This window comes from Papaver somniferum, chromosome 2 (assembly GCF_003573695.1).
Source record: "Papaver somniferum cultivar HN1 chromosome 2, ASM357369v1, whole genome shotgun sequence".
Lineage (NCBI taxonomy): Eukaryota > Viridiplantae > Streptophyta > Magnoliopsida > Ranunculales > Papaveraceae > Papaver > Papaver somniferum.
The window spans coordinates 70,011,031-70,037,401 of record NC_039359.1 but is presented as its reverse complement, the minus strand read 5'-3'; the positions used below and the strand labels follow the sequence as shown (position 1 = coordinate 70,037,401).

The 26,371-nt window shown below is 36.7% G+C and overlaps 3 protein-coding genes, 1 non-coding gene and 1 pseudogene across 4 annotated transcripts; 4 read left to right on the top strand and 1 right to left on the bottom strand.

Annotated features, from left to right (window-relative positions):
• Positions 1-1,698: 1,698 nt before the first annotated feature.
• On the bottom strand, positions 1,699-1,781 carry LOC113354881. The gene has a single exon (XR_003362084.1). It is a non-coding gene; the product is annotated as a small nucleolar RNA U31b (small nucleolar RNA).
• A 9,632-nt stretch (positions 1,782-11,413) lies between these two features.
• On the top strand, positions 11,414-14,022 carry LOC113351331 (F-box/LRR-repeat protein At3g26922-like). Its single transcript, XM_026595336.1, has 5 exons — positions 11,414-11,606; positions 12,208-12,418; positions 12,495-13,161; positions 13,274-13,417; positions 13,570-14,022. The coding sequence occupies exons 1-5, from the start codon at positions 11,414-11,416 to the stop codon at positions 13,579-13,581; spliced, it is 1,227 nt and encodes a 408-aa protein (XP_026451121.1). The 3' UTR covers positions 13,582-14,022.
• Positions 14,023-16,782: 2,760 nt separating this feature from the next.
• On the top strand, positions 16,783-17,712 carry LOC113351330. Its single transcript, XM_026595334.1, has one exon. The coding sequence runs from the start codon at positions 16,783-16,785 to the stop codon at positions 17,710-17,712; it is 930 nt and encodes a 309-aa protein (XP_026451119.1).
• A 69-nt stretch (positions 17,713-17,781) lies between these two features.
• LOC113351329 lies at positions 17,782-18,631 on the top strand. Its single transcript, XM_026595333.1, has 3 exons — positions 17,782-18,091; positions 18,196-18,489; positions 18,540-18,631. The coding sequence occupies exons 1-3, from the start codon at positions 17,782-17,784 to the stop codon at positions 18,629-18,631; spliced, it is 696 nt and encodes a 231-aa protein (XP_026451118.1).
• Positions 18,632-19,081: 450 nt separating this feature from the next.
• LOC113351328 lies at positions 19,082-26,265 on the top strand (annotated as a pseudogene).
• The last annotated feature ends 106 nt before the right edge of the window (positions 26,266-26,371 follow it).

The following is a 26,371-nucleotide window of genomic DNA, read 5'->3' as shown; positions in this document are numbered from 1 at the left end:
TTGTTTTGCAGAAATCCTTTGACAATGCAAATATTATTTTAATAGGATACATAACGATTTTTGCATGGAAAAATTGGTATAATCTCTTTGTCTCAATTAAATTTTGGTGTATTCATCGAAAAATTGGTATAATCTCTTTGCCTTTTTTAATTCTTGGTGTATATATATGTATTGCATGAACCATATCTATCTATTAGTCAACATAAACAACCCCAAAATTTAGGACCCCAAAAAAACGACATGTGACGAGAGAGAGCCACCACCAAATGTTCTTTCTTCTTATCCTTCTTATTTTTGGCATTTTTATGTGGATCCATCACATAGGTGATTCTCAAGATCATATTTTGATGTGTTTTTAAGCGACCAACAGGATTGTTTGATGGTTAGTGGGTTGCAGATATTGTTTCATGGATTGTGCTAATATGAGCATAAATTGTTTTTTAGACAAATATATTGCAACTAATAAATTTGGATATCCAAAAATCTAGTATTATTTTCCATAAATAAAATAAAATAAAATTGAAAAATTTCTATTAGTAAAAGATGCTCTATATTTGTTAGCCAAATATATAAAGATGCTCAATATTTTTTAGACAAATATGTAGCACGAGTAAATTTGGGAATCCAAAATCTGATATCGGCAGATATTGTTTTGTTATACAATTTTTCTTATGGAATTTATAGAGTAAGGGTGTAAATTTTTCTCACGAAATTTCTTGGTCTGGCGAATCTCTATATAAAACGCTTTGATTGGTTTTGTTCTTCATTATTGATTTTGTTCTAACGATTTTTGGTTGGTTTTATTTTGCATTAACAATCTTTGATTTTTGCTATTGGTAAACTCAAACCATTTTATTTTTTGGCTCTTTATTTATTTGAATACAAGCCCTAACTCTTTTGTTTTATTGTTTTATTTTGCAGATACGCTTTTTCTTTGCACTTGATGAACAACAAAATTCTACCGGTGAACCCTAGTTCTTTTGGTTTACTCATCTAATTGTTTTTCTTATTATTTTTTTCCGCATGAATTTTTATTGTTATAAGGGTTTCGTGACGTACAACTTGAGTTCTAATGCTAGCTGAAAAATCATGGGAAAATCTCACGGTAAAGAATTATACTTTTGTTGTCACTAATATCCATTATTTAAAAATTCTATCCATTTCCTTTTGTTACTCTGCTATTCAACACAGTTATTGCAGCTTCTAAAATTTTTATTCTTATGGAGATACTCAATCTAATTATTGTAGAAAAATCTTACAGAGTTTTTGTCAATGCAAACTTTCATTCTAATATTTTCATTCTTTGTTAATATTTCTATTCTTACTTGGTTGTTTATGTTCTTGAATCTTTTTGGTGGTTGCTGCCAAAGGATATTTAAACTATAATGGATTAGATGGTTACATGGTGGAGGTTTATGATGGATATATTTAGCGGATGATCGATTACAGTGTGTTAACCATTTGATACCAATTTCCTCCCGTTTACTTGACACCATAAATTAATTGATCAAAAAAACAACAACAATGCATTAGTGCCATTGTCCTTGCTTAAAGATGGAGTGCCAACCATGCTACTTCCTCTTTTATTTTTTTGTTGTGATTGGGAAAATTACAAGTACTCTCACAATTCATATGCGTAACCAAAATATGTGAGACAAAATATAAAGAATTGAAAAAAGAATAAGTCTAGTTAAGTTTTAATCAGACAAGATTGTAGTGAATCACCATCTAGCATCATTGATGCATGTAAGACTGGGGAGACAATACCTGTCATCATATTCAAGTCAAAGTTGATTAGGAAACCATATTTAACTCACCGTAACATGCATATACACCATTTCAAGCAAAAAATTCTATATACGTCATTGTTATTAATTAAATTTCTTCACATAACTTTTACATGTATTTAATATTTTAAACAAAAATATCCAATAACAGCCTTGCCGCATGACCTTACATCCTTGCCGTATGATCTTACAAATGAGAATGCCATGAATGAAACCTATGTACGTCCCAAATTGTTTTCTCTATCGATCTCAGATTGGTTACTAATTATGTCTTGATTTGTTTACAAGGGCGCATCCCTTTTATCAGTTCCTATTTCTAGCGTACGGAATTCAAGTTCTTCTTTATCTCTGTTATATTTGTTCCATCCAAGATCTTCACAACTACATGAAAAAATAAATAATCAAGCCCTTCTTTATCTCTGATAGTTATATGTCGTGTATATTCATTTTTTCCCTTTGATTTACGCAATGAATGTGTTGCATAAAGTAATGTGTGGTAGCTTTGGTCAATTAATACTCTTTGATTTCCATGGGCGAATTCTCTTTGGTTTCCATGGGCGAATATACTTTCAAATGAATTATTCTTGAGACATGTGGTTACTAGAGGTTGATTCATAAATAACCACGTCTCTTAAAGAGGACAAAAGCTTTAGTTAGTTTATTAAATGTTTTATTAGCTTTTGAAATTATAAGCTTATCAACATTTGTATTGTTTTTTATTAGTATCTTTTATTATTAATTTTAAAATGTGGATCCATTATATGATGCGAGAAACAGGCTCATGCATAATAATCTTTACAAAAAAAATTTTTGGAGGTGGTACTGGTATGGATGCCTGTTTGAGCCAGAACAGTGCGTCGAAGTGGCTGGTGATGGATACATTTTTATAGTATTTGCAGGAGTTGTTGCATCTCTTTGTTGTACAGGTGGTTACATTTTTTTTTTTGACATAACTGTATCCCCAATTCTCAATGGATTTCAATCTTGACGATTTTATGTTCTCCACATCTAGTTAAAAGTACCAGTTTTACTATATACTCTTGCAATATGGGGATGTTCTGGATTCAAATATACTATACAAGCTACATAATTAGTTAAGAACCAGAGTCACCAGACCTTAGAGATTTCTTTACCCTATTAGGTGGTTGATCAACTGGGAAAGGTTCAAAGCTAAGAACCAGCAGACCTTACTGGAATTTGTCGCCTATTTGATGATTTGCATGTAAAAAAAATTTAGATTAATTTGGCGAGAAGAAAATTAAGAAGAAGACCTTCCATGTACATCACAATTATAATAAAATACCAACATAACCACAAGACATAACTGGGAAAGAGGGATTTATAAAATATAAAGTTTTTAAAAGAATATTTTCTGAAACTATAATGTATGACGATCTCGGTGACACCTGTACTAATGAAATAATGATTGGATGGACCAAAAGAGGCATGAATATGTGAAATTCAAAGCAAAAGTAAAAACATGAGTTTCATAAATCAAAGAAAATATTAAAAGCCCATGATTTTCATTTTTATTGTGATTGAATTTTTATATTACTACGAATTCAATTAGTTTTTAGAATTAGAATTGCATTTTTATTTTTTGGTTTTAATGAAAATAATTTTAAAATATACATCAACAAGAAACAGACCTGTGCATCGCACGGGTAAGAAACTAGTCAAAACAAAAATCGAGCCTGGTGATATAGCGGGCAATTAATAGGGGTTCAACGGAAGAGAATTTTCTAAACGACATCTTAATACTCAGTAGACTCTTTGTAGTGATTCGCAAACCCGTCCAATTTGCTGGTTTTCCTATTTGGCAAGCCCTTAGTGTCCTCTAATTGGCAAATTAGCCAACACCATTATTAGATTGCACAAATAAATGGCTGTCAACAAAACAAATTTAACAGAACTCCTTAAACTAAAGAAAAGAATTGCATTAGGGTTTGCATTTCTCAGTTTCTCCTTAAATCTCAACTCTCATGTTAGGATCTAGTGGAGATTATCAAACGGAAGACAGATCGGTAACAATTAATTTTATCAATAATAATCTATTACATCAACATCATCATTCTGTTCTTGATATGGATCAGAAGTTAAAAGGAGATTCCATGAGCTTCAATTTCAATGTCAGGTAATCCATTACCGAAACTGAACTAATCGTAATAATTTTCAAGATGACTTCTCTTTCTGATTGCAATAGATTATCACCATCATCAGCAGCAGCAGCATCTGTTATAGTTAGCAACGCTGATATGTTAACGCAGATTCTATTATGTTTACCAGTTAAATCCCTGCTAGTGCTAGTGTTTAAATCCGTATCCAAACAATGGTTTTTCATTATTTCTGATCCATTTTTCATTAACAAATACAATATTCTTCAAAACTCACTTTCAATCAGAGGACTATACACACAAACTTGGCGGGGTGATCGCGTCCAAAAACTCAAACACATTTCCCTTGGTGGATCATCATCCTCTGCCCCCATCAAAACCCTAACTTTTATTAACGATCCATCAGGTATAATGATCGTTCAATCTTGCAATGGTCTCGTAGTTTGCAGGACCTGTTGCCTTGCAAATGACCACCGCAACGTGTATCCTACATATTACATCTGCAATCCATTTACGAGACAATATCGCCCAATTGTTTGTGAATCTCAAAAACGTATGAAAGGTTTTGAAGAACTTTTTAGTGTCAGCTTAGCTTACGATCCACAAAAATCACCTCATTATAAAGTCGTTTGCATCTGGTTGGTTTCAAAACTTACAGACTTAGTTTTCAATTATCAAATGGAGATATACTCATCTGAAATAGCTTCTTGGAAGCTATCTGGAGATGCTTTCACCAGACCTAATCGTTATCACATGGGTAGTGGTGTGTTTTGGAACGGTTCATTGCATTGGATTGACACATTCAATGTAGGGAGTTCTTTTTATTTCAATGTTGATCGAGAATTAAGAATGGGAATGGAAATGCCACCCTATGACGAAGAGCTTGGCATGAAGGCGAAAAACTTCATGGAATGTAAGGGTCGTCTATATCTTACACTTGGTCGTGTATCGTCACCTACCGGTTTTCAAATCTGGGAAATGAAGACTGATCACACAGGGTGGAACAAAAGATATCTTGTTAATCTCCAAGAGTTGTTGATGGCATATCCAAGGGTTCAATTAAATACATCACATGAATTTGATGTATTACTTGTCAAGGAAGTAGAAGGAGAGTCACCGAACTTGGTATTGTGAGTACTAGACAGAGTTATTTCTTACGATCTACATGACATGAGCTTTAAGGAAATTCAACAACTTGGACCAGATGATCCAGAGAAGGTTCGTCATCAGTACATTTAGACGCTTGCTTGTGTTTGACCATATACTTCAGGAGGTAGATATGTTCTGTCCGTCATGCCTGTTCCTTAAATTTGGTACGTATTAAAGAAGTGAACACATTAGAATTTACAGTGGAAGGTACTTCTTTATTAATGCTTTTTGAATATCTTCTTAAGGTTTTTTTTGGTTTGCACTTATATGTTCAAGAACGTTGTCCTGACATCTAACAGTGCTACTAGTTTTCAGGATTGTTTTTTTTTTTTTTTTGCTCAGCAAAGATAAAGACTTTATAAATCAACAGGAAACTCTACAAAAATGCAGAGACCAGAAAAAAATACAAATATGAACTTGCCTGCTTAGACAGGAATAGCATCATTCAAGTCAACCTTTTTCTTTTCCAAAAAATTCGCTAAGGTCAAGTTTTCTCTCCAATACATTGCTATAAATATGAACTTGCCTGCTTAGACAAAGTCAGAGGTGTAGTACTTATCATTTACCACACTAATCAGTGATCAGTACTATACTGATAGTAATTAGCATGCATTTGTGAAGTGGTACGGTTATTTTGTGTGAACTTAAAAGAGGAGAGGTCTTACATTGGAAATAAGAGTATATTAATTTGTTTAGTAGGAAGGATGACTTTCCTATCTATCTCTACTCATTTTACAACCAACCAAGTGTTGGATTTTGGATAGCGAGTCACCTTGGCTAACTTGACCTACTCTTACTTTTCTTGTACACTAGAGTGCTGGGATGAAAATTTGACGGGTCATATTTAGTTATTTTGTCAATAAATGCTTCAAAAAAAAAAAAAAAACTGGGGGCATATCACATTAAAGCTGTAAATCTAATAACGGTTCGGATTATCATCATGTCCTCATAATTTACAGCTTTCTTAATTATTACCGGTTGTCACTTTCTCAAATGATTTTTGTACTTCTATCAGTTTAAAAAATATAAAACCATGGGCAAAGTTTTTTTCTTAAAGTGGGAAACAAAGAGCAAAAACCAACAAAGGAAAATCCCAAAGACTACACCACCATAGGGGTCGTCACTCGTCACACAAAATCAGAGAAATAGCGGAGATTTGAGAAGATGTCCACTGTTGTTAGACATTATGCTTAACAACATATTTTGCCAGCTTGTGAGCCACAGAATTGACGTCACGTTGTACGAAACTGAACTCCACATTAGTGAGAGAAGAGCTGATGCCTTGAATCCTTTCAATTACTCTCAGAATAAGCCAATGGATCCAAGACGCTTTCCCATTAAGGATGTTGACAATTCTCTGACAGTCACCCTATAGTCTGGTTCAGAATAGTAGAGCCACCCCCTATAATTAAGTCACCAGAGTTGTAAACCACCACAGCACTTGAGGAGCATGTATTCTTGACGTCTGCATCAACATTAAGTTTAACAAAGTTACATCTTGGAGGAGACCCCTGACACAAAGGAGTGGTAGCAGCCGCAGAAACTGTAGAAGAAGTTGGAGGAGAATCATCATCATGGTCGTTATATCTGTCGTACCAGAGCAACCCTTCGCGGATTATACCAGGAACGCTAGGTTTCTGGTTTCAGAAAGTGACGGCATTTCTGGCTTTCCATATAGCCCAAAAAAGACAGGCTACCATACAGAAATAATCACCACCATCTCTTCTGTCGAGCCATTCAGCAATGAGGTTCTTTAAGTTTGCTTGAACTGGATCAAATAATCTGAAGTTGAGCGGAGAACCAAATAAAAAAGCTTGAGCAACTGGGAATTTCAGAAGCAGGTGATCAATGGATTCAACTGTTGGATATTTTCAATATTGGATACGGTTTCCAGAATTTTCTACAGTCGCTAATGAAGACTTTTTGATAGCGCCTGTTGAAGATAAAAAGAAATCTCCGAAAGGCATGAAACCCTCTATAAATAATTCTTCCCATTTCAATCACCAAAATCTATTTCTCTCTAAGCATCTTCAGAATCAATTATTGTGTATTCTTGGTTGGGTCAAGAGAGTACAACCCTTGAATTCAACAATGTTTTTTAGGGCTTCATTGTATCCTGAAAGCAATATTTCGCTGACCGATTGTACTCGCCAATAATTTGGGAATGGTCGAAATAATTGTTGAAAAGAATCGCAAGGCCTTGAAGCTCCATTGATACAACATTTTTTTTCTGTTCTATGAATTCATCCTCTGAGTACCCATTTTCCAATAATTTTCGATAATTAATTTTTCGACAATGGAGGGTGAATCTTCAAACACTATTTCTCAATCCTTGCAAGTAATGAACCAGACTCTGACTCGCTTGCAACGTTTTGATGGTGAGAATTTTACCCGGTGGCAAGAGACCGTGAAATTTTTCTGATCCCCATCAAGTTGTGGTATATTCTTGAAGATGGATTGGAGGAAATTCCTGCCCCAAAAGACAATGACACTGCTGAATTGAGGGCCAAACTTAAGAAGCGTGAGGAAGATGATTTTATGTGTTGTGGTCATATCTTGAATGCCCTGGAAACTAATGTTTACAATGCACATCGAAGTATTGCTCCTGCAAAGGAATTATGGACTACGCTTGATAACAAATACAAGATTTCTGAAGCAAGCAACTAGAAATTCCTGATTTTTAACTTCATTGATTTTGAAATGGTAGTAAGTCAATTATTGCCCAGGTCAGTGAATTTTTACTCATTGTTTATCATCTTAAGGATGCTGGAATTGAACTTGCTTCTGACTTTGTTGTTGGGGTTATTATTTCTCGTCTTCCCCCTTCTAGCTTGGAATTATAATAAGAAACTTAAGCATGCTGAGACTGACTATGACTTAGAAGGTTTGCAGCGTCATCTTTGTATTAAAGAGGACTCTCGCAAACGAGAAATTAAGGATAGTCAACAAACTGAAAATATTTCTAAGGTTAATTCTGTAGACGCTTTGAAACCTAAGAATGATATACTCAGTTTAAGAAGCAATATCTTAACAAGAAGAAAAAGGGCGGTTGCTAGTTCTGTAAAAAACCCGGCCATTTTGCTCGTGACTGTCGTGCACGAAAGAAAAAAAAAAAAAAAGAAAAATGAAGAGAATATGGTCGAAGAAAAACTTGTCATAGAAGTGCAAGCTGCTAATGTTGTTGCTGAAAATAGTGGTGGATGGTGGTACGATAGTGATTCAACCATCCATATCTTTAAAGATAGAAACCTTTACGAGAAATATGAACCGGTTACCGACGAAGGAAACGAAATTGTCTCCGCAAACGACCTACACAACAAAGTGATTGGTAAAGGCATTGTTGAACTCTCGTTTACTTCGGGAAAGACTTTTACTCTTAATAATGTATTACATGTCCCTGACATTTTGACCTTGTTTCTGGAGACCTTGTTATGAAGACCGGATTCAAGACGACCTATGAGTCTAGTAAGTCTGTATTGTCCAAAAACGGTGTGTTTGTTGGACAAGGACATGCTTGTAATGGGATGATTAAGCTTAATTTAATAAATAATGGTTCTGCTTATATTGTTGACTATGTTGATATATGGCATGGTAGATTAGGACATGTGAATTATGGTTCTCTTAGAAACATGAAAAAGATTAGGATTAATTTATGATTGCAACTTTGACAATGTTTCTAAATATGAAATTTGTGTGCAAGAAAAAATACATAGAATATCCTTTAAAAATCACATGACTCGTGGTGGAAACAAATACTATGTCATTTTTATTGATGATTATACTAGGTATGTTTATACTTACTTGATGAAATATACGGATGATGTCTTTGACATGTTTAAAACATTCAAAGCAGAAATAGAGACACAATTAGGATAGAAAACTAACATTTTACATTCTGATCGTGGTGGTGAATATTTTCCTAATGAATTTAAATTATTTTGTCAAGAGCATGGTTTGATGCATCAATTTATTGCACCTTATACACTTCAACAAAATGGTGTTGCTGAAAGGAAAAATAGAACTTTGGTAGAGATGGTTAACGTTATGCTTATTAGTTCTAATTTGTCTAATTCTTTGTGGGGTGAAGCAATGTTATCTGCATGTTATATTTTGAATAGGATTCCTTTGAAAAAAAAAGAATGTTTCTCCTTATGAATTGTGGTTTAATAGGAAACCAAATTTCAGAAGACTTAAAGTTTGGGGTTGTTTAGCATATGGTAGGAAACCTGATCCTAAAAGACCTAAGTTAGGAAATAGGGGGTATAAATGTGCTTTTGTAGGTTATTCACTTAACAGTATCACTTACAAATTTTTAATCCTTCACACTTTTGAAATTATAGAATATGTAGATGTGGAATTCTTTGAGAACTTAAATAAAAATAGTTCCCAAATACAACCCATAGAAAACCCATTGTTGCCTAGTCCAGAATCTGTAGAGACTAATGACAATGATGAAAATTCTGCTCCCACTCGAGACATGGAAGATACTTATGAAATTATTGAAGATATCTAACCTAAAAGGAGTAAGAGAGCAAGACAAGAGAGAAGCTTTGGTTCAGAATTTATAACATATCTTGTGGAAGGTAGTAAGAATGGAATTCTTAGTGTTACTAAATATGTTATGCATGTTGATGATGATCCTAAAACTTATACTGAGGCTATGAGTTCCAGATATGCTAGTTTGTGGAAAGTGTCTATCAATGATGAAAATAATTCATTTTTGACTAACGATACTTGGATATATTATGATTTACCTCCAGGCGCAAAGCCTACTGAATGTAAATGGATATTCAAAAGAAAATTGAATGTCGATGGTTCCATTGATAAGTTTAAAGCCATATTAGTTGATAAGGGTTATAAGCAAAAACATAGAATTAATTACTTCGATACATATGCTCATGTTGCTCGCATTTCATATATTCATTGTTTAATTACACTTGCTTTTGTTCACAAGTTAATTATTCATCAAATGGGTGTCAAAACTGCTTTTCTAAATGGTGATTTAGAAGAAGAGATATATATGGAACAACCTGAAGGTTTCATATTACCAGGCCAAGAAAAGAAGGTTTGCAAGAAAAAGATAAACAAGGTTCAATGTGGTACCAACAAGTTATGGATGTGATTATGGTGCACTAATTATAAAATTCCCAATTAAAATTAGTGCAGTGGTTCTGCAAGAAAAAAGGATGGATGAAAATCCTTAATCAGTTTATAGTTGTTTACAGGTGTATCGCAGAAGCATCTTAGAGACTTACCTATATGAATATGGAAATCATGCCGGTTCCTATGAGAAAAAGACCGCTCTCTGAGAGACTCATGAATCTAAGATAAGCACAGGGCCATTAATGTGCTGGCTACAGAACACACAATCTCAGAATCAGTATGTGTGGATATTTCGGTTTTTTCACATGGGGTACTTGGGTCAAGACCGGTTTCACCACTGAACCCCGATAAGGCTTTGAGTTTCCTACACTAAGTGAAGGTTCAAATCCAAAAGATACCTACCATTTATGTATTGATTTCTACGAAGATGCTTATTTGCCAACTAAAAGTGAACTACGTTGGCTTGATCCTACTCGGGTACGTACGCAGTCACTTTGGTGATGCATCTACTCTAATTTATAAGTTTTTTACTTTGTTTTTTGTGTTTTTTCAATATTGAAAATAGAGGGAGAATGTTGGATATTTTCAATATTGGATATTTTCAAAACCTAATTCGGTTTCCAGAATTTTCTACAGTCGTGTCTCTTTCCATTAATGGATGACGACTTTTAATAGCGCCTGTTGAAGATGAAAAAAGATCTCTAAAAGGCATGAAACCCTATATAAATAGCGAAGGATTCTTCCCATTTCAATTATCAAAATATCTTTCTCTCTCAGCATCTTCAAAATCAATTAGTGTGTGTTGTTGGTTGGGTCAAGGGAGAACAACCCTTGAATTCAACAACGTTGTTAGGGTTTCATTGTATCCTGAAAGCAATATTTCGCTGACCGATTGTACTCGCCAATAATTTGGGAATGGTCGAAATAATTGTTGAAAAGAATCGCAAGGCCTTGAAGCTCCAGCGATAGAACATTCTTTTCTGTTCTCTGAATTCATCCTCTGAGTACCCATTTTCCAACATCAACTTCAGTGTTGCAAATTTTACAATCTATTAGCACACCATTAATAAATTTCCCAATCTTACTAAGAACACCAATCCCATCATGTAAAATCCTCCATATAAAAAGTTTAATCTTTGGAGCTAGGTTTTTCTGATTCCTTAATATTTTCCAGGGAAATTCGCCGTTAGCGGAAGAAGAACAAGACTCACCAACATTGCAGGCTAGAAGCTTCTAAAATGACTGAGATGTGAATTCACCATGAGGTGTGTGACACCATATGAGCTTTTCAGCAGAGGCATCTTTATGAATTTGAATACTCATAATCTGCTCGGCAGTGAATGGGTCGAAAATGTTGTTGACAAGATATGCATTCTATCCATGGGCAAAGCTGAAAAGAAGTTAACTGCTTTAACTGAAGAATGTGGTATATCGTTAGTATCATCTGGTAAAGGTTATCGTAGACCCAACACCTCCAAACCCACTATACAACCCAGACTCTTACTCGAACCCAGTCATTTGGACTGGCGCCATTGTCAGATCCAAATCCATTATCCAACTAATTTGTTATAAATCTTTACGGCGAGATCGCACCCCTAACATTGATGGGATATCATTGAGTTATGCTTTTGGACTCACGAAAGATTCCACTACTAGCCATCTATTTTGGGTGTCATTTTTGCAATAAATACCATAGTCAATTTTCTACTCATGATAAGAAAATTAGCAAAAGTGATGTAAACTTTTTAATAAAATACAACCATACATTTTCAAAAGCTGTCTTTTAGTGGGGTGTGCATTCAGTTGATGTTACTTTGAAACGTTTGCGTGTCAGCCTAAAACAGAAAGGAGATAGTATTGTTTTCAACATCTCCATTGGAATAGAAGATTATTGTGAATCAAAAATAAAACGACGCTGTACACAATTCTTTTAGTGGTAGTACTTCTTTTTCGTGCTCAATTCTTAATTTGATTTCCTACTTGTTAATTTAGATTTCCCATTTTAATAAGTTTGCTAAATTCTAACAACAAATTAATCTTGTTTACTTACTTAGAAACAAGCATGGATTTGGAGGAAAAAGATTTCATTAGTGAATTACCAAATTCACTAATTCACCATATACTCTCTTTTCTTCCAACCAAATGTGTTGTTTCGATTACTGTGTTGTCTAAAAGATGGAAAAATCTCTGGCTACAAGTACTTGTTCTTGATTTTAGTCATTCTGAGGACGAAGAAGATTCTGACGATGAAGAGGAGACCAACAGGTTTATGGATTTCGTGGACAGAGTATTATATCTTCGTAACATGTCAACTGTACATAAATTTAGTCTGACATAAAAGTGACAGCCGCTACTTGGATCATAACCGTGCGAAGGAATGGATTGCTACTGCAGTGAAGTGTAGGGTTGAAGAGATCATTCTTTCCATGAGCTATCCAGAAGACACGCTTGTGACGCTTCCTGTTTGCCTGTTCACTTCTGAATCATTAACTAAGTTGGAAATTGATTTTGAAGATAATTATAGTTACTGCACCCTAGATCTTCCGCATGCAATTTCATTTCCAAGACTAAAGATCTTGCGGATTTCGGGTATTGATTTTCAGGATGAGGTATTGGTTCGACAACTTTTTTCAAGCTGCCCTTTACTTGAAGATTTATGTTTGACAGATTGTGATTTCTGTCATATAAACCTCTCAAGTATTTCAGCTCCTAAATTGAAGTCATTTACTCTAACCGGTGGTATGCCAATGGTGTCTGTCGGGCTCAAGATTGATGCACCAAACCTAGTGTCAATCAAAACCCTCTTTAATTTTGATTCTAATCGATTGGACGGGGATTGGCTACCGGTGGATTTCGTCGTGGATAACTTTCCGTCTTTAGTTCATGTTGATTTATGCTTTCGAGGGTTTTTTCGGTCCAGTGATGATTTTCATACATTATCTAAGTTTATAATGAGGCTATCTAATGTACAACGCCTGCATTTATCGAGCGACTACAGTGGACAGGAGGTATGATTCCTTGCATTGAATTTTTATTTCTTCCTCGGTTGCTCAAAAGGGTGACCAGCTTTAATGTCATCCTGACTGGTATGTATCATTGCGTTGTATGCCTTGTTATTAGATTAAAAGGCTCATAAATATCCTCTCCACAAGCCTCCCTACATTTGAAAATTTGATCCATCTGGAAACGGAATTTACTCGAGCTTACACATTACTCAAATTTCTACAATTTACTCCCAATTTGGAATCACTCACCATTGTTCGGGTATCATTCCTAAAATCTCTTTATTTTGCAATGCTGTCGTTTATTTTTTCTCCGATTTAGATCACTACAGACTTTGTTCTCTTTATTGCTTTTTTTTTTTTTTTCTTGTTTATTCTTTTCTTCGGCTAAACTTACATCATGGGTTTTTACAGACGTTGCGTTAACATAGACACTGAGGACTCCTCCGCATCATATTTGGTGCCTCGTTGTTTGCTGCTACATCTCAGGACAATCAAAGTTCGGAAGTTTGAAGGACAACCAGAGGAGCTGAAATTGGTAAAATGTTTTTTGAAGAATGGCCGAACTCTTCAAGTGTTGCTTATTGAAATTGGAATTACTTCACAATCTGTTGCCGAGTTGGAAAAGAAAAACCAAATCATGGAGTTGTTGCTTAAGTATCCTAAGGCTTCAACGAATTGCATGGTTAAGATTTTGAGTTCCTAAGTAGTTTCTTTGATTTTTTTTTTTTTTGAAGGCAAGTCATAATTCCATTTTGAGGTTAAGACTAGAGGGCCATGCCTTGTATGATCTCAATTCAAGACGACTAGTACTGCTCCTACAGCTTTTTATTTAATACGATTGAGATACATATTTTGTTAACTAAATGCTAAATTTTAAGCTTTATATCATGTAATATACGTATATATTCATGAGATTAATAGCTTTCAAACGCTTTCAAAGTCAATATTAAACATGACTCAACTTGGGTTGTAGAGTTAGAATGAGCATCCTCATCTGTGGTGTTTTGCCATGATTATTTTTTAGTGTTCACCACGGTCTTAGAAGCATTTTCCGGTGCTCTTGACTCAGAAAGGAAGTACGTAAAAGCTAGATGAGGCCATGATTATCTTACTTTTCTCGTGCATTGTTCAAGTAATGGGACAAATCATACATGTTTTAACTACTTGTCAAACCTTCGTTTTAGACACTTATAGTTTGGATTTCGGTGCAGAATAAAAAGAATGCACATTTAGAGTGGAGGGTACCCTCATTCAACCTGACCTATGTGAACGAAACTATCTTTTCTATGTACTCGAGGTAAACATATCAGAGCTCCGGCCTCCATGCAATAAAGAAACTAAACCTTTAGCAACTTGCACTTGCAGGGCTTAGGATTCACAAACTAAACCATATTTTGATTTTTTAAATATGAGATATAAGTACTTAACCAAACTTGGGATTCATGAACAGATTTTAGGATTTTTATACAGTTACATTTCATCTATCTCTATAGATTTCTTATATTAAAATCTCTGAACTCGCTCCGAGTGTTTGCATTTCAGATTTTCCGTTCACAAAATCCGGTGAGCTCAGTAAGATTAGTTCCACCGCGGAATTGTGTCTATCGCTGGACTATTCTTTCTTTTCTGTTTAGTGCAAGCATAGCAGTAAAAGTGTTGGATACTCTGGGTTGGAGGATGTAACATTAAACACCAATTTAGGAATATTAATTGGTGTCGAATTGTTACTTTCATAATATAGTGAAGCTTTCTAATAACGTTTTATCGAACTCGAGGAAATTTTTTACAACAGAGTTTCCGCATTGATGCCAGGAATTGTAAAAATGAGACAAGAGAAAGAAGCCTTCTGATTAAAAAAAATAATAAATATTTCTTGGTTCGTTAGTCATGGAGAACATTCAATACCAAGTACTTATGTGAAATCAGATGTCATTGGTGTCCGACGTACTTTTAGATATCCAAAAAAGAAAACGGACACGATTATGAGAACTTGGGTTGCTGGCTTGAGTTGCCCACGGCACACACACAATAGCTGACCCGGTCAATAGACTTTGTCTGAGTCAACCGACCCCGCCACCAGAAGCGCGTTTTAACCTTTTTTAAGTATGCTATATCGCTTCCATACGAGACTAATTAAAGGGTTCACTAAATAAGGATCAAAATGTATCAGAAGAAATTGTTGTGGTAGTTTGCAAATGAACAAAAGAAGAGAAAAAGAATGATATACGAATAGGAATGCTACTAGTTAAAGAATGAGATTCAGCACATTTACGGCCCAACTAGTACGGTCGTAGGCGTATGTATAAGTCAAACATGATTTTGGGGCACCGAGAATAAAATCATGCAACAAAAACATACGAGTGGAAAGTAAAAGAAAGAAAAAAGTTAGAAGCGATAAATGTAAGGTTAGGAAAGGAATAGTTAGGGAGAAAGAAGCTGAACAAGTTCGACATTGTATGAGCATTTGCGCACTACATTTTGTGCAAGCATCCACTCAATAGCCTTTGCTCTAGAAGAGCCAAAAAGCTAGCAAGTAGACTACTACCAAGTGATTTTGCATATATGCAAAAGGAATATAGCATCGTTCAAGTCAACCTTCTTCTTTTTCAACAAATTTGTTAAGCTCAAGTTTTCTCTACAATACATTGCTATAAATACAGACTTGCTTACTTAGTCAAGTTCAGAGACATAGAACTCATTTACATCACTCATCAGTTATATATCACCACTATACTGCTTGTATTAGCATGCATTTGTGATGCAGTATAGTTGCACTTAAGAAGAGAGGTCTTACATTCGAAATAAGAGTATATTAATTTGTTTAGTAGCCAAGGATGACGTGCCTATCTATCTCTACTCATTTTACAACCAACCAAGTGTTGGATTTTGGATAGGCAGTCACCTTGGCTAACTTGACCTACTCTTATCTCCCATGCTAGACTCCTTTTCTTGTAGTATATTTTTGTTCAAGTAATGGCCCATTATGATAAACCGGTGCATGTACCAAAGACTCCGTTGTCAAATGATGCAAGCTCGGAGGTTAATACATTACGAAGCGTCACATTTGAAATTTAAAAAAAAAAAAAAAAAAAACACATTTGAAATTAAAGAAACCAACCTTTGGCGCCTTGCAGGGATTGCACCACCATTGAAAAGTCTAAGGAAGAACTACTCAGAGGGATCCCACCTCAGATAGTTAACCCAATTTTGTTTTTGGAAAATTTCTTTCTTTCTTTTTTATTAGCCGGTCTAATTCAAAACCGTACGATCTTTTTTTGTTTCTTATTCTGAGATTAAAGCATCAGCAACCAAACTAAGGATCCACGACAGGTCTTAGAATTTTTGACAGACTACTTAGACACATTCACTAACATGACTGACTAACTAACAACCACGTCGCATTATCCAATCAAATAACTGAAGGCGTATTCCTGGAACGTTATTGCCCAAGAACATTTCCTTAAGTCAACTTACATTTTTTTAGTGCTTAAACAATTACATCTCATATTTAACAATAAATCAAAGTCCCTTGCATCATATTCAGATACTTAAATCTCAACCTTAATCAAGTTTCTCTAATTAACAGTTTCATTCCACCGCCGAAAGCCGAAGACAAACACAAAAATGTCTGAAGATGTTCAGACCCTTGGTCTTCCAGAAACCAACAGTCCAATCACTCAACAAATACAAAATAACACAGTTGATTCATCTTCAAAGTCTTGTTTTATGGATCTTACGGTAGCCAACTTCAATACTACTGAGATTCTTACTCCACCAAAGGGATCGCTGATATACAGTTCCACGGGATATCCAATACTAGATTTCTTCTTCTATATACTTCTTGATACACCAGATGAATATCTGACTGACCGGTTAGAACGTGCCTGGAAATATGACGCGTTATCGACGTTGAAACTCATATGCAACTTGAGAGGAATCAGAGGAACTGGAAAGGCGGATAGCAAAAATTATTATAGAGCTGCACTGTGGCTTCAAAAAAACCATCCTAAAACCTTTGCTTGTAATCTGAAGTCATTTGCTGAATTTGGGAGCTTCGAAGACTTTCTTGTTATTCTAAATAAACTTAATGAAGTTCTTGAAGTGGCGCCTGAACCTAGATCTATTGTGATTAACCCTTTTCTTCCGAAAAAAAAATCTACTGTGGCGTTTCCGAAAGATATGATTCAGGCGAGAATTTGGAGACAAGAGAAGAATCGTGCCTTGCGGATAAGAGCTCTGGAGAAACTTGGAGGCGATCCTGACTACAAATTCTTATACGATAAAATCACTGAACTCTACGCAGAAAGCTTGGTTTTTGATTTACAGTTCTTGGAATCTGGTGAGCTGGATAAGATTAGTTCCGCTTCGAAATGGTGTCCATCACTGCGCTCTTCTTTTGAACACTCTATTCTATTCACTGAGAGCACTGCCAGAAAAGTATATCCGCATAATTCGTGTCCAGAATACGAAGGAGTTGAAGAAGCTCGCTATGCAAAGAGAATTCGACATCGTCTAAGGAAAGAATTCCTTGTCCCGCTAAGAAAAGCTCTATAATTGCCAGAAGTTTATATTGGTTTGAACAAATTGGATTCTCTGTCTTACGACAGAGTATCATCTGTCGACATGAAAAAGTATAAAAAGCTCTTCATGAAACACGATGAAGAACGATTCAAGAAGTATCTAGAGAGCGTCAAGAGAGGTGATGCGAAAATCGCAGCTGCAGAACTGCTTCCTTGTGATATTTATGAGGGAACAGGTTGCTTTGTTGCAGAACTTCAATGGCAAAGAATGGTTAATGATTTATTGGAAAAGGGAAAATTGAAAGACTGTCTTGCAATCTGTGATGTATCCGGGAGTATGGTAGGACCTCCACTGCAAGCATCTCTAGCTCTTGGTTTGTTGATTTCAGAAATTAGTGAAGATCCATGGAAAGGCAAGCTAATCACATTTAATAATCATTCTCAACTTCAAGAAATCAAGGCGATGATCTTTGCTCTAAGAGAATGTTCGTCAGTATTAAGTGGAATATGCCAACAGATTTTCAGAAAGTATTCGACACAATACTACAAGTAGTCATTGATGGAAACTTGAAAGAAGATCAGGTGATAAAGAGAGTATTTGTGTTTAGTGATATGCGATTCGACAAAGCTTCAAAAAATTACTTCGAGTGGGCCGCCGATCATCCAACACTCGATACAGCTTTCAGTTGGGAAACAGATTATGAAACAATAAAGAGAATGTTCAGAGAGAGCGGGTACATGTCTGTTCCTGAGATTGTGTTTTGGAACCTAAGAAGCTCAGGAGCAACTCCGGTGACTTGGGAACAGAAAGGTTTGCAATGGTTAGTGGGTTTTCCAAGAATATGTTGAATTTGTTTTTAGATGGTGGAGATTTGAATGGTTTGACACCAATTTCTGTAATGAAGAAAGCAATCTCTGGCGAGGAATACGATAAACTTGTTGTAATTAATTGAATGTGAGATATGAATGTGAAACTTGAATTTCAATAAGAACATCACCAAGTCTTTTGTTTGTCTTTTCTATTAATTTTCCTTCTGGAGATAAGAGGTTACAGGTATGTTTAGTCTTTCCAATCTCAATCTCAAATGCTGGTCCAGTAACTCCAGTTTATGGAGCATAGAGTTGTGCCAAAATGCTCATTTTTTCTAAGACCTTAGAGCACATCCACACTGCAAGTCAATTGTGCAGCCTGTGGCTAAGAGCGCGTACTTGTGCCAAAATGCTCGTTGAGCCCTGTCCGATGGACTTCACCGGAGCACTACAACGTTTTTGGCCCATAGACATTCAATCCGGCCCATAAACAAACTTGCAATCCACGCATAACTAGCTAGGGTTTAGAAGCATTTTGTTGTGCCATAATTTCGTTATCCTCAACCTCTGATCAAACCAGCCAAAACCTAACAATGGCGTCCCCATCTTGTGCTGTTCTTCATCATCACCATGGTCTCATACGTGCAGCATTACCGAAATTATCTTCTTCTGTATTTCAACTCATTGGCCCTCCTGAAATCTATCAAACCCCCTTTATTCCAAAACCACCGCCACAACAACAAACACTACCACCTCCACAGACAACTCCATCAAATGATCATACAACCGCGTCTAATCCCTTCATTGATCTGATGGAAAAAAACTTCAACAAACCATTGAAACCGCCAAGTGGTATGTACTTACATGGATATACAGAAAATGGATCTCCGACTTACTTATCAAGTGGAAACCCATTGCTAGATTTCTTCTTCCATGTTGTTCCGGACACACCATCTGACAGAGTGATCAAAAGGCTAGAGTTGGCTTGGGAGTGCGATCCATTGAAAGCTTTGAAGTTGATATGCAACTTAAGAGGTGTCAGAGGGACTGGAAAATCAGAGAAAGAGGGTTTTTATGCAGCGGCATTATGGCTTTTTAAACATCACCCTAAAACCCTAGCTGTTAATGTCAAGTCATTTGCTGAATTTGGTTACTTCAAAGACTTGCCAGAGATTCTTCAAAGAATAACCGAAGAAGGTGAGGAGGAGGAGATGGAGATTTGTGTTACGAAGCGAAAGATGTGTTGCACGTTTAAAACATGGGAGAAGGAATGGCCTTTTATTCAGAAAATACCACAAGAAGACAGGATACAAGAAGATATAAAAAGAGGTCAACTGGTGAAAGAAAAAACTGAGCATGTTGCAAGAAGAAAGGAGAATCAAGAAGGTGGTAAGAGTAATCAACAGGTACACTGGTGATGAGAATTATAGATTGTTGCATGACAAAATTTCTGAGGTGTTTGCGGAATACTTAGTTGCAGATATGAAAATTCTGAATGAAGGTCAGTCTTTTGGGATTAGTTTTGCTGCAAAGTGATGCCCTTCTTTGTATTTGTGTTATATTAGGAGAGTTATATTTATGGGCTCGAGACTCTTGGATTGAGACCCATCTTCACAGTCTCAGTTTGAGACCCAGGACCCATCTTCACAGTCTCAGTTCACAGTTATCACCACTGTTATGGACAGTCCAATGATTCCACTGTGATGGACAGTCCAATGATTCAACTGTTATGGACAGTCCATTGTAAGGTCGAACTCTAGGGTTGTATATCTTGTATAAGAGGCAGATTGAATGAATGAATGAAACACGAAACTATTTTGATATATGTGTTTTACAAAATCTAACATGGCATCACGAGCCAGAGTTGATTAACACGAATAAACCCTAGAACAGTAAACATGGCGGATGATACAGAATCATCTAAAAGAGGAAAAGAGGTAGAAAACAACATGCAATAGAAGAAACCAGAATATCATCTGGGATCAAGTGATGGACCAGGGATTATCATCACACCTATTGTATTAAAGGGAGCAAACTATGATGAATGGGCTAGAGCAGTGAGAAGATCATTGATAGTCAAACGAAAATTTGGTTTTGTTGATGGAACCATCAAAGAACCAACAGAACCTGAGGAGTTAGAGGAGTGGATTGCAGTGCATTCGATGCTGGTCTCTTGGATCAGGAATACATTGGAGACAAATATTAGATCAACGTTGGGGGATTATGATGATGCGAGCATGTTATGGATGCACTTGAAGAGGAGATTTTGTGTTGTAAGTGGAACTCGGATCTGCCAGTTGAAAGCTGCCTTAAGTGAATGCAAACAGAAGAAAACTGAGGAGGTTGCAGTGTACTATGGGAGATTGAACAAGATATAGGATGAGATGGTGACGTAAATGAAGATACCAAAGTGTAGCTGTGGCCAATGCACGTGTAACATTGCAACACAGGTTAGTACGTTGAGAGAAGAAGATTTCTTACACTATTTTTTGATTGGTTTGGATACCATGTATAGCTCCCTGCGTGAACAATTACTGGCAAGAGAACCACTGCCATCTATAGATGTGTCTTATCAAGCTGTGGTTAATTCGGAACGTCTAAAATTGGGGGAAGGAGTTGTGTCGTCTCAGACACAGGAAAATATTATGGCGTTCAAGGTTCAGTCAGATCAGCGTTCATACAATAATATGTATGATCCTAACAAATTTTACAAGCATTGTAGCCGAGAAGGGCACTCACAGGAAGGGTGTTTTCAGCTGATTGGATACCCGGAATGGTGGGGTGACAGACAAAGAGGTGGAAGAGGATATGGTCGAGGAGGCCGAACTGGTGGTAGAGCTGGTGGTAGAGGACGTGCTGGTGCCGGTTTTGTGAACAGCAGAGGAGGTAGAGGACAAGACAATATACGTGTGCATAATTTGAACATCTCGGGAGCAACAGCATCATCTCATCCTGCCACTGGATCTTCAGGAGATGCATCAGGACTGACAGGCGTGACTACAAGTCAAGTTCAGCAGGTTCTTGAATATTTAAACTCAAGAAAAATCAGTTCCCAACTCCAAGGTAAGACAAATCAAACATCCTGGATTATAGACACAGGAGCTACAAATCATGTCACGTGTAAAAGAGATGATATGATAAATGTGAAAGATATTAGAGCATGTTCAGTGGGACTGCCGAACGGAAAATATGCTCACTCTGAGAAAATAGGAACAGTTATTCTTCCTGGTGGTTTGAGATTGGACAATGTGCTTTATGTGCCACAGATAACTTGTAACTTGATTTCGGTTACACAACTCATTGATGAGGTAGTATGTAATGTTCAATGTACTAACACTTTATGTCTTATACAGGACCGGTTGACGAGGAAGGTGATTGGAGTGGGTGAGCGACGAGGTGGACTATATATGTTCTGTGGTGTGCCTCCAGTTAAAGTGCTTACGGTGAGTGAAGATACGTATGAGCTATGGCATCAGCGATTGGGACATCCATCAGAGAAAGTGTTACAACAGTTACCAGGTCTGGGTAGATTATTGAAGAAAAATAATGATGCGTGTGATATTTGTCCACGTGCAAAACATCGTAGAAGTAGTTTTGCTAGTAGTTTGAGCAAATCCAGTTGTAGTTTTGATTTGATTCATATAGATTTATGGGGTCCTTATAAGACGTGCTCATCTTCTGGAGCACAATATTTTTTGACAATAGTAGATGATTTTTCAAGAGGTGTGTGGATTTATTTAATTCAAAGCAAAACTGAGGTTGCAACAATATTTCTTAACTTTATTGCGCTTGTGAAACGTCAATTTGGTAAAGAAATCAAAATTGTCAGAAGTCATAATGGAACCGAATTTAATGCATTGCGTGGCTACTTTAAGACTAATGGAATAGTTTTTGAGACATCCTGTGTAGGAACACCTCAACAAAATGGAAGAGTTGAGAGAAAACATCAGCACATAATGAATGTGGCAAGAGCTTTGAGGTTTCAAGCAAATTTACCGATCATATTTTGGGGAGAATGTGCTTTGACAGCAGCGTATTTGATTAATCGTACGCCTACACCGGTTCTAAATAACAAAACTCCATATGAAGTTCTATTTGGGAAACCGGCACCATATAGTCAGTTGAAAGTATTTGGTTGCTTGTGTTATGCACATGATCAAAGTAGTAAAGGGGATAAGTTTGCAAGTCGAGGAAGAAGATGCGTCTTTCTGGGTTATCCTTTTGGGAAGAAGGCATGGCAATTATATGACTTAGACAAGAGACAATTTTTAGTTTCAAGGGATGTAGAGTTTCATGAACATCAGTTTCCTTACATATCTAGGGTACCTGATCAGCCAACTGAGACAGTTCAGGCTAATAATGACGTGTGTTGGAGTGATGATGAAGAAATAGTGCAGCAAGAGAACCCAGGAGATATTACTGAGAACCCAATATACATTACTGAGAACCCAGAAGACAATACTACGAACCCAGAATATATTACTGGGAACCAGGAAGGTATTACTGCGAACCCAGAAAACATTACTGAGAACCCGGAAGACATTACTGAGAACCCTGAAGATAATACTGAGAACCCAGAATATATTACTGAGAACCCTATGGTCTCGAAGGAAGTGACGGACGCTAGTATGGGTAAAGGAAGGAGACAGAAGATTCCGTCTAGTAGGCTCAAAGGTTTTGTAACGCACACTGTACGACAAAATAGTCCATCTCATGCTCACTCTCCACAATCGTCATCCTCAGGTACGCCGTATCCTTTGACATATTATGTTAGTTGTGATAAATTCTCTACAGTTCATAAAAAGTTTCTTGCAGCAATTACTACTGGGTCTGCGCCTAAAAATTTCAAAGAAGCCATGAAGTATCCAGGATGGCGTAAGGCAATGGCAGAAGAAATACGAGCTTTGGAAGAACAAGGAACATGGGAATTAGAAGAATTACCGCCGGGAAAGAAAGCTCTTGTAGTAAATGGATTTACACAGAGAAGTATGATGAGAATGGACAGTTGGTGCGGCTCAAAGATAGACTGGTGATCTTTGGGAATCATCAAGTAGAAGGGTTGGATTACAATGAGACATTTGCACCAGTGGCGAAAATGACGACAGTGCGGACTTTCCTAGCTGTGGCAGCAATTAAGAATTGGGAAGTACATCAGATGGATGTACATAATGCATTTCTTCATGGAGACTTGGAAGAAGAAGTGTATATGAAAATACCACCTGGATTTTCTCAAGGTAAGTCTAATATGGTGTGTAGGATGAAAAAATCTTTATATGGTTTAAAGCAGGCTCCTCGGTGTTGGTTTGCAAAATTGTATGCAGCTTTGAAGAATTATGGGTTTCGGCAATCATATTCTGATTATTCTCTTTTTATCATGACTAAGGGAAAAACCCAACTTAATGTTTTGGTCTATGTGGATGATTTGATTGTTGCGGGTAATGATTTGGTTGCGCTTGATCAATTCAAACGTTACTTGGGACAATGCTTCAAGATGAAAGATTTGGGAAAGTTGAAGTATTTTCTGGGTTTGGAGGTGGCACGGAGTGCACAAGGTTTTTATATGTGTCAACGCAAATATGCGTTGGATATCATCATGGAAGCAGGTTTATTAGGTGCAAAACCTGCAGAATTTCCAATGGAAACTAATCACCGTCTTTCTTTGGACAAAGGAGATTTGTTCACGGATGTGGAAAAATATCGAAGATTGATTGGGCGTTTAATCTATTTGTCCGTGACTCGGCCAGACCTAGCATATTCTGTTCATATTTTGTCTCAATTCATGCAACTGCCGAGAATAGCACATTGGGAAGCGGCTCTTCGTGTGGTTCGATATTTGAAGAAGAATCCTGGGCAAGGAATTCTATTGCGCTCTGATAGTGGTCTTAATTTGAAAGGATGGTGTGACTCTGATTGGGCTGGTTGTCCCTTAACTAGACGCTCGTTGACGGGTTGGTTTGTTCTTCTTGGGTATTCTCCAATATCCTGGAAAACTAAGAAGCAACATATTGTTTCTCGTTCGTCAGCTGAAGCGGAATATAGATCTATGGCAGCGGCGACGTGTGAATTAAAATGGTTGAAAAAATTACTGGGTGATTTGGGAGTTCATCATCCACATGGAATGCGTCTTCTCTGTGATAGTCAATCGGCTTTGTATATTGCTCAGAATCCAGTTTTTCATGAACGAACAAAGCATATTGAAGTTGATTGTCATCTGGTTAGAGATGCTATCGTGCAGAAGCTTATTACGCCTTCTTACACTCCTACAACAGTGCAATTGGCGGACATTTTTACTAAATCTTTAGGGAAAGCTCAGTTTCAGTTTCTTATGTCCAAGATGGGCATGTGTGACCTCCATGCTCCGTCTTGAGGGAGGGTATTAGGAGAGTTATATTTATGAGCTCGAGACTCTTGGATTGAGACCCATCTTCACAGTCTCAGTTTGAGACCCAAGGCCCATCTTCACAGTCTCAGTTCACAGTTATCACCACTGTTATGGACAGTCCAATGATTCCACTGTGATGGACAGTCCAATGATTCAACTGTTATGGACAGTCCATTGTAAGGTCGAACTCTAGGGTTGTATATCTTGTATAAGAGGCAGATTGAATGAATGAATGAAACACGAAACTATTTTGATATATGTGTTTTACAAAATCTAACATGTTATGATCAATCTGACTTTTTTATGCGAAAGCATTGCAAGAAGAATTTTCACTCGTGAATCATATCCGGAGTATGAAAACATTGATGAAGCTCATTATGCTTATAGAATACGTGATCGTCTAAGGAAAGAAGTTCTTGTCCCGCTCCATAAAGCTTTGGAATTACCTGAACTCTACATGAGTTTAAACAAATGGGAACTGTTGCCATATAATAGAGTTCCGTCAGTTGCAATGAATAATTACAAGGAGGTTTTCATGAATCATGAAAAAGAACGGTTTACCAATCATTTAGAGGGTGTTCAGAGAGGAGATAAAAAATATAAGATTGCTACTGGAGCCTTGTTACCTCACCAGATCATTGAGTCTTTAGAATACGAAGAAGATAATGATTGCAATGTCCCTGAGTTTGAATGGAAGCGAATGGTGGAAGATTTGTCGAAAGTTGGTAAACTTAAAGATTGTTTTGCAATTGCTGATGTGTCAGGGAGTATGACTGGAACGCCAATGGATGTTGTTGTAGCTCTTGGTTTGTTATATCAGAGATGAGTCATGAACCATGGAAAGGAAAACTTATCACCTTTAGCGATAATCCTGAACTGCAAACGATTGAAGGTGACACTTTGAGATCTAAGACGGAATTCATTAAAAAAATGCAATGGGGTTTCTCAACTGATTTCCAGAAAGTGTTTGACCAAATATTGCAAGTAGCAGTTGAAGGCAACTTGAAGGAAGACCAGATGATAAAAAGGCTTTTTGTATTTAGCGATGTGGAATTCAACCAGGCTAATAACGGAAAATATAGCCCTTATGACTATAATTATGATCGACAGAGTGCTGATGCAGAATGGGAGACGGATTATGAGGTGATACAGAATAAGTTCAGAGAAAAGGAATACATGAATGTGCCTGAGATTATATTTTGGAACCTGCGTGAGTCTCACTCAACTCCACTTTTATGTCAACAGAAGGGTGTGGCAATGGTTAGTGGGTTTTCAAAGAATATGGTTAAAGTTTTTCTGGACCAGGATTCTGATTTTAGCCAATTTACACCTTTAGGTGTAATGGAAAAGGCAATCTCTGGTGAGGAATACAATAAACTTGTCGTAGTTGATTGATTACACTCTAGTTCTTGTTGTAATGAATTTGAGCATACAAATGCATGCATGGTCATGAATCGATCGGTTAGCTTGTAGTAAGGAATAAATGCATCCAATTCTGCAC

What these genes read in the sequence shown, in the direction of transcription:
- LOC113351331 (XM_026595336.1), top strand. Translation starts at nt 11,414, where the DNA reads ATGAGGTGTGTGACACCATATGAGCTTTTCAGCAGAGGCATCTTTATG. An exon ending in GTTAGTATCATCTGGTAAAG is followed by an intron (nt 11,607 to 12,207) that starts GTTATCGTAGAC and finishes TTACTTACTTAG; the next exon opens with AAACAAGCATGGATTTGGAG. An exon ending in GATGAAGAGGAGACCAACAG is followed by an intron (nt 12,419 to 12,494) that starts GTTTATGGATTT and finishes CTGACATAAAAG; the next exon opens with TGACAGCCGCTACTTGGATC.
- LOC113351330 (XM_026595334.1), top strand. Translation starts at nt 16,783, where the DNA reads ATGTCTGAAGATGTTCAGACCCTTGGTCTTCCAGAAACCAACAGTCCA.
- LOC113351329 (XM_026595333.1), top strand. Translation starts at nt 17,782, where the DNA reads ATGAAAAAGTATAAAAAGCTCTTCATGAAACACGATGAAGAACGATTC. An exon ending in TAGTGAAGATCCATGGAAAG is followed by an intron (nt 18,092 to 18,195) that starts GCAAGCTAATCA and finishes ATATGCCAACAG; the next exon opens with ATTTTCAGAAAGTATTCGAC. An exon ending in GGTGACTTGGGAACAGAAAG is followed by an intron (nt 18,490 to 18,539) that starts GTTTGCAATGGT and finishes ATTTGTTTTTAG; the next exon opens with ATGGTGGAGATTTGAATGGT.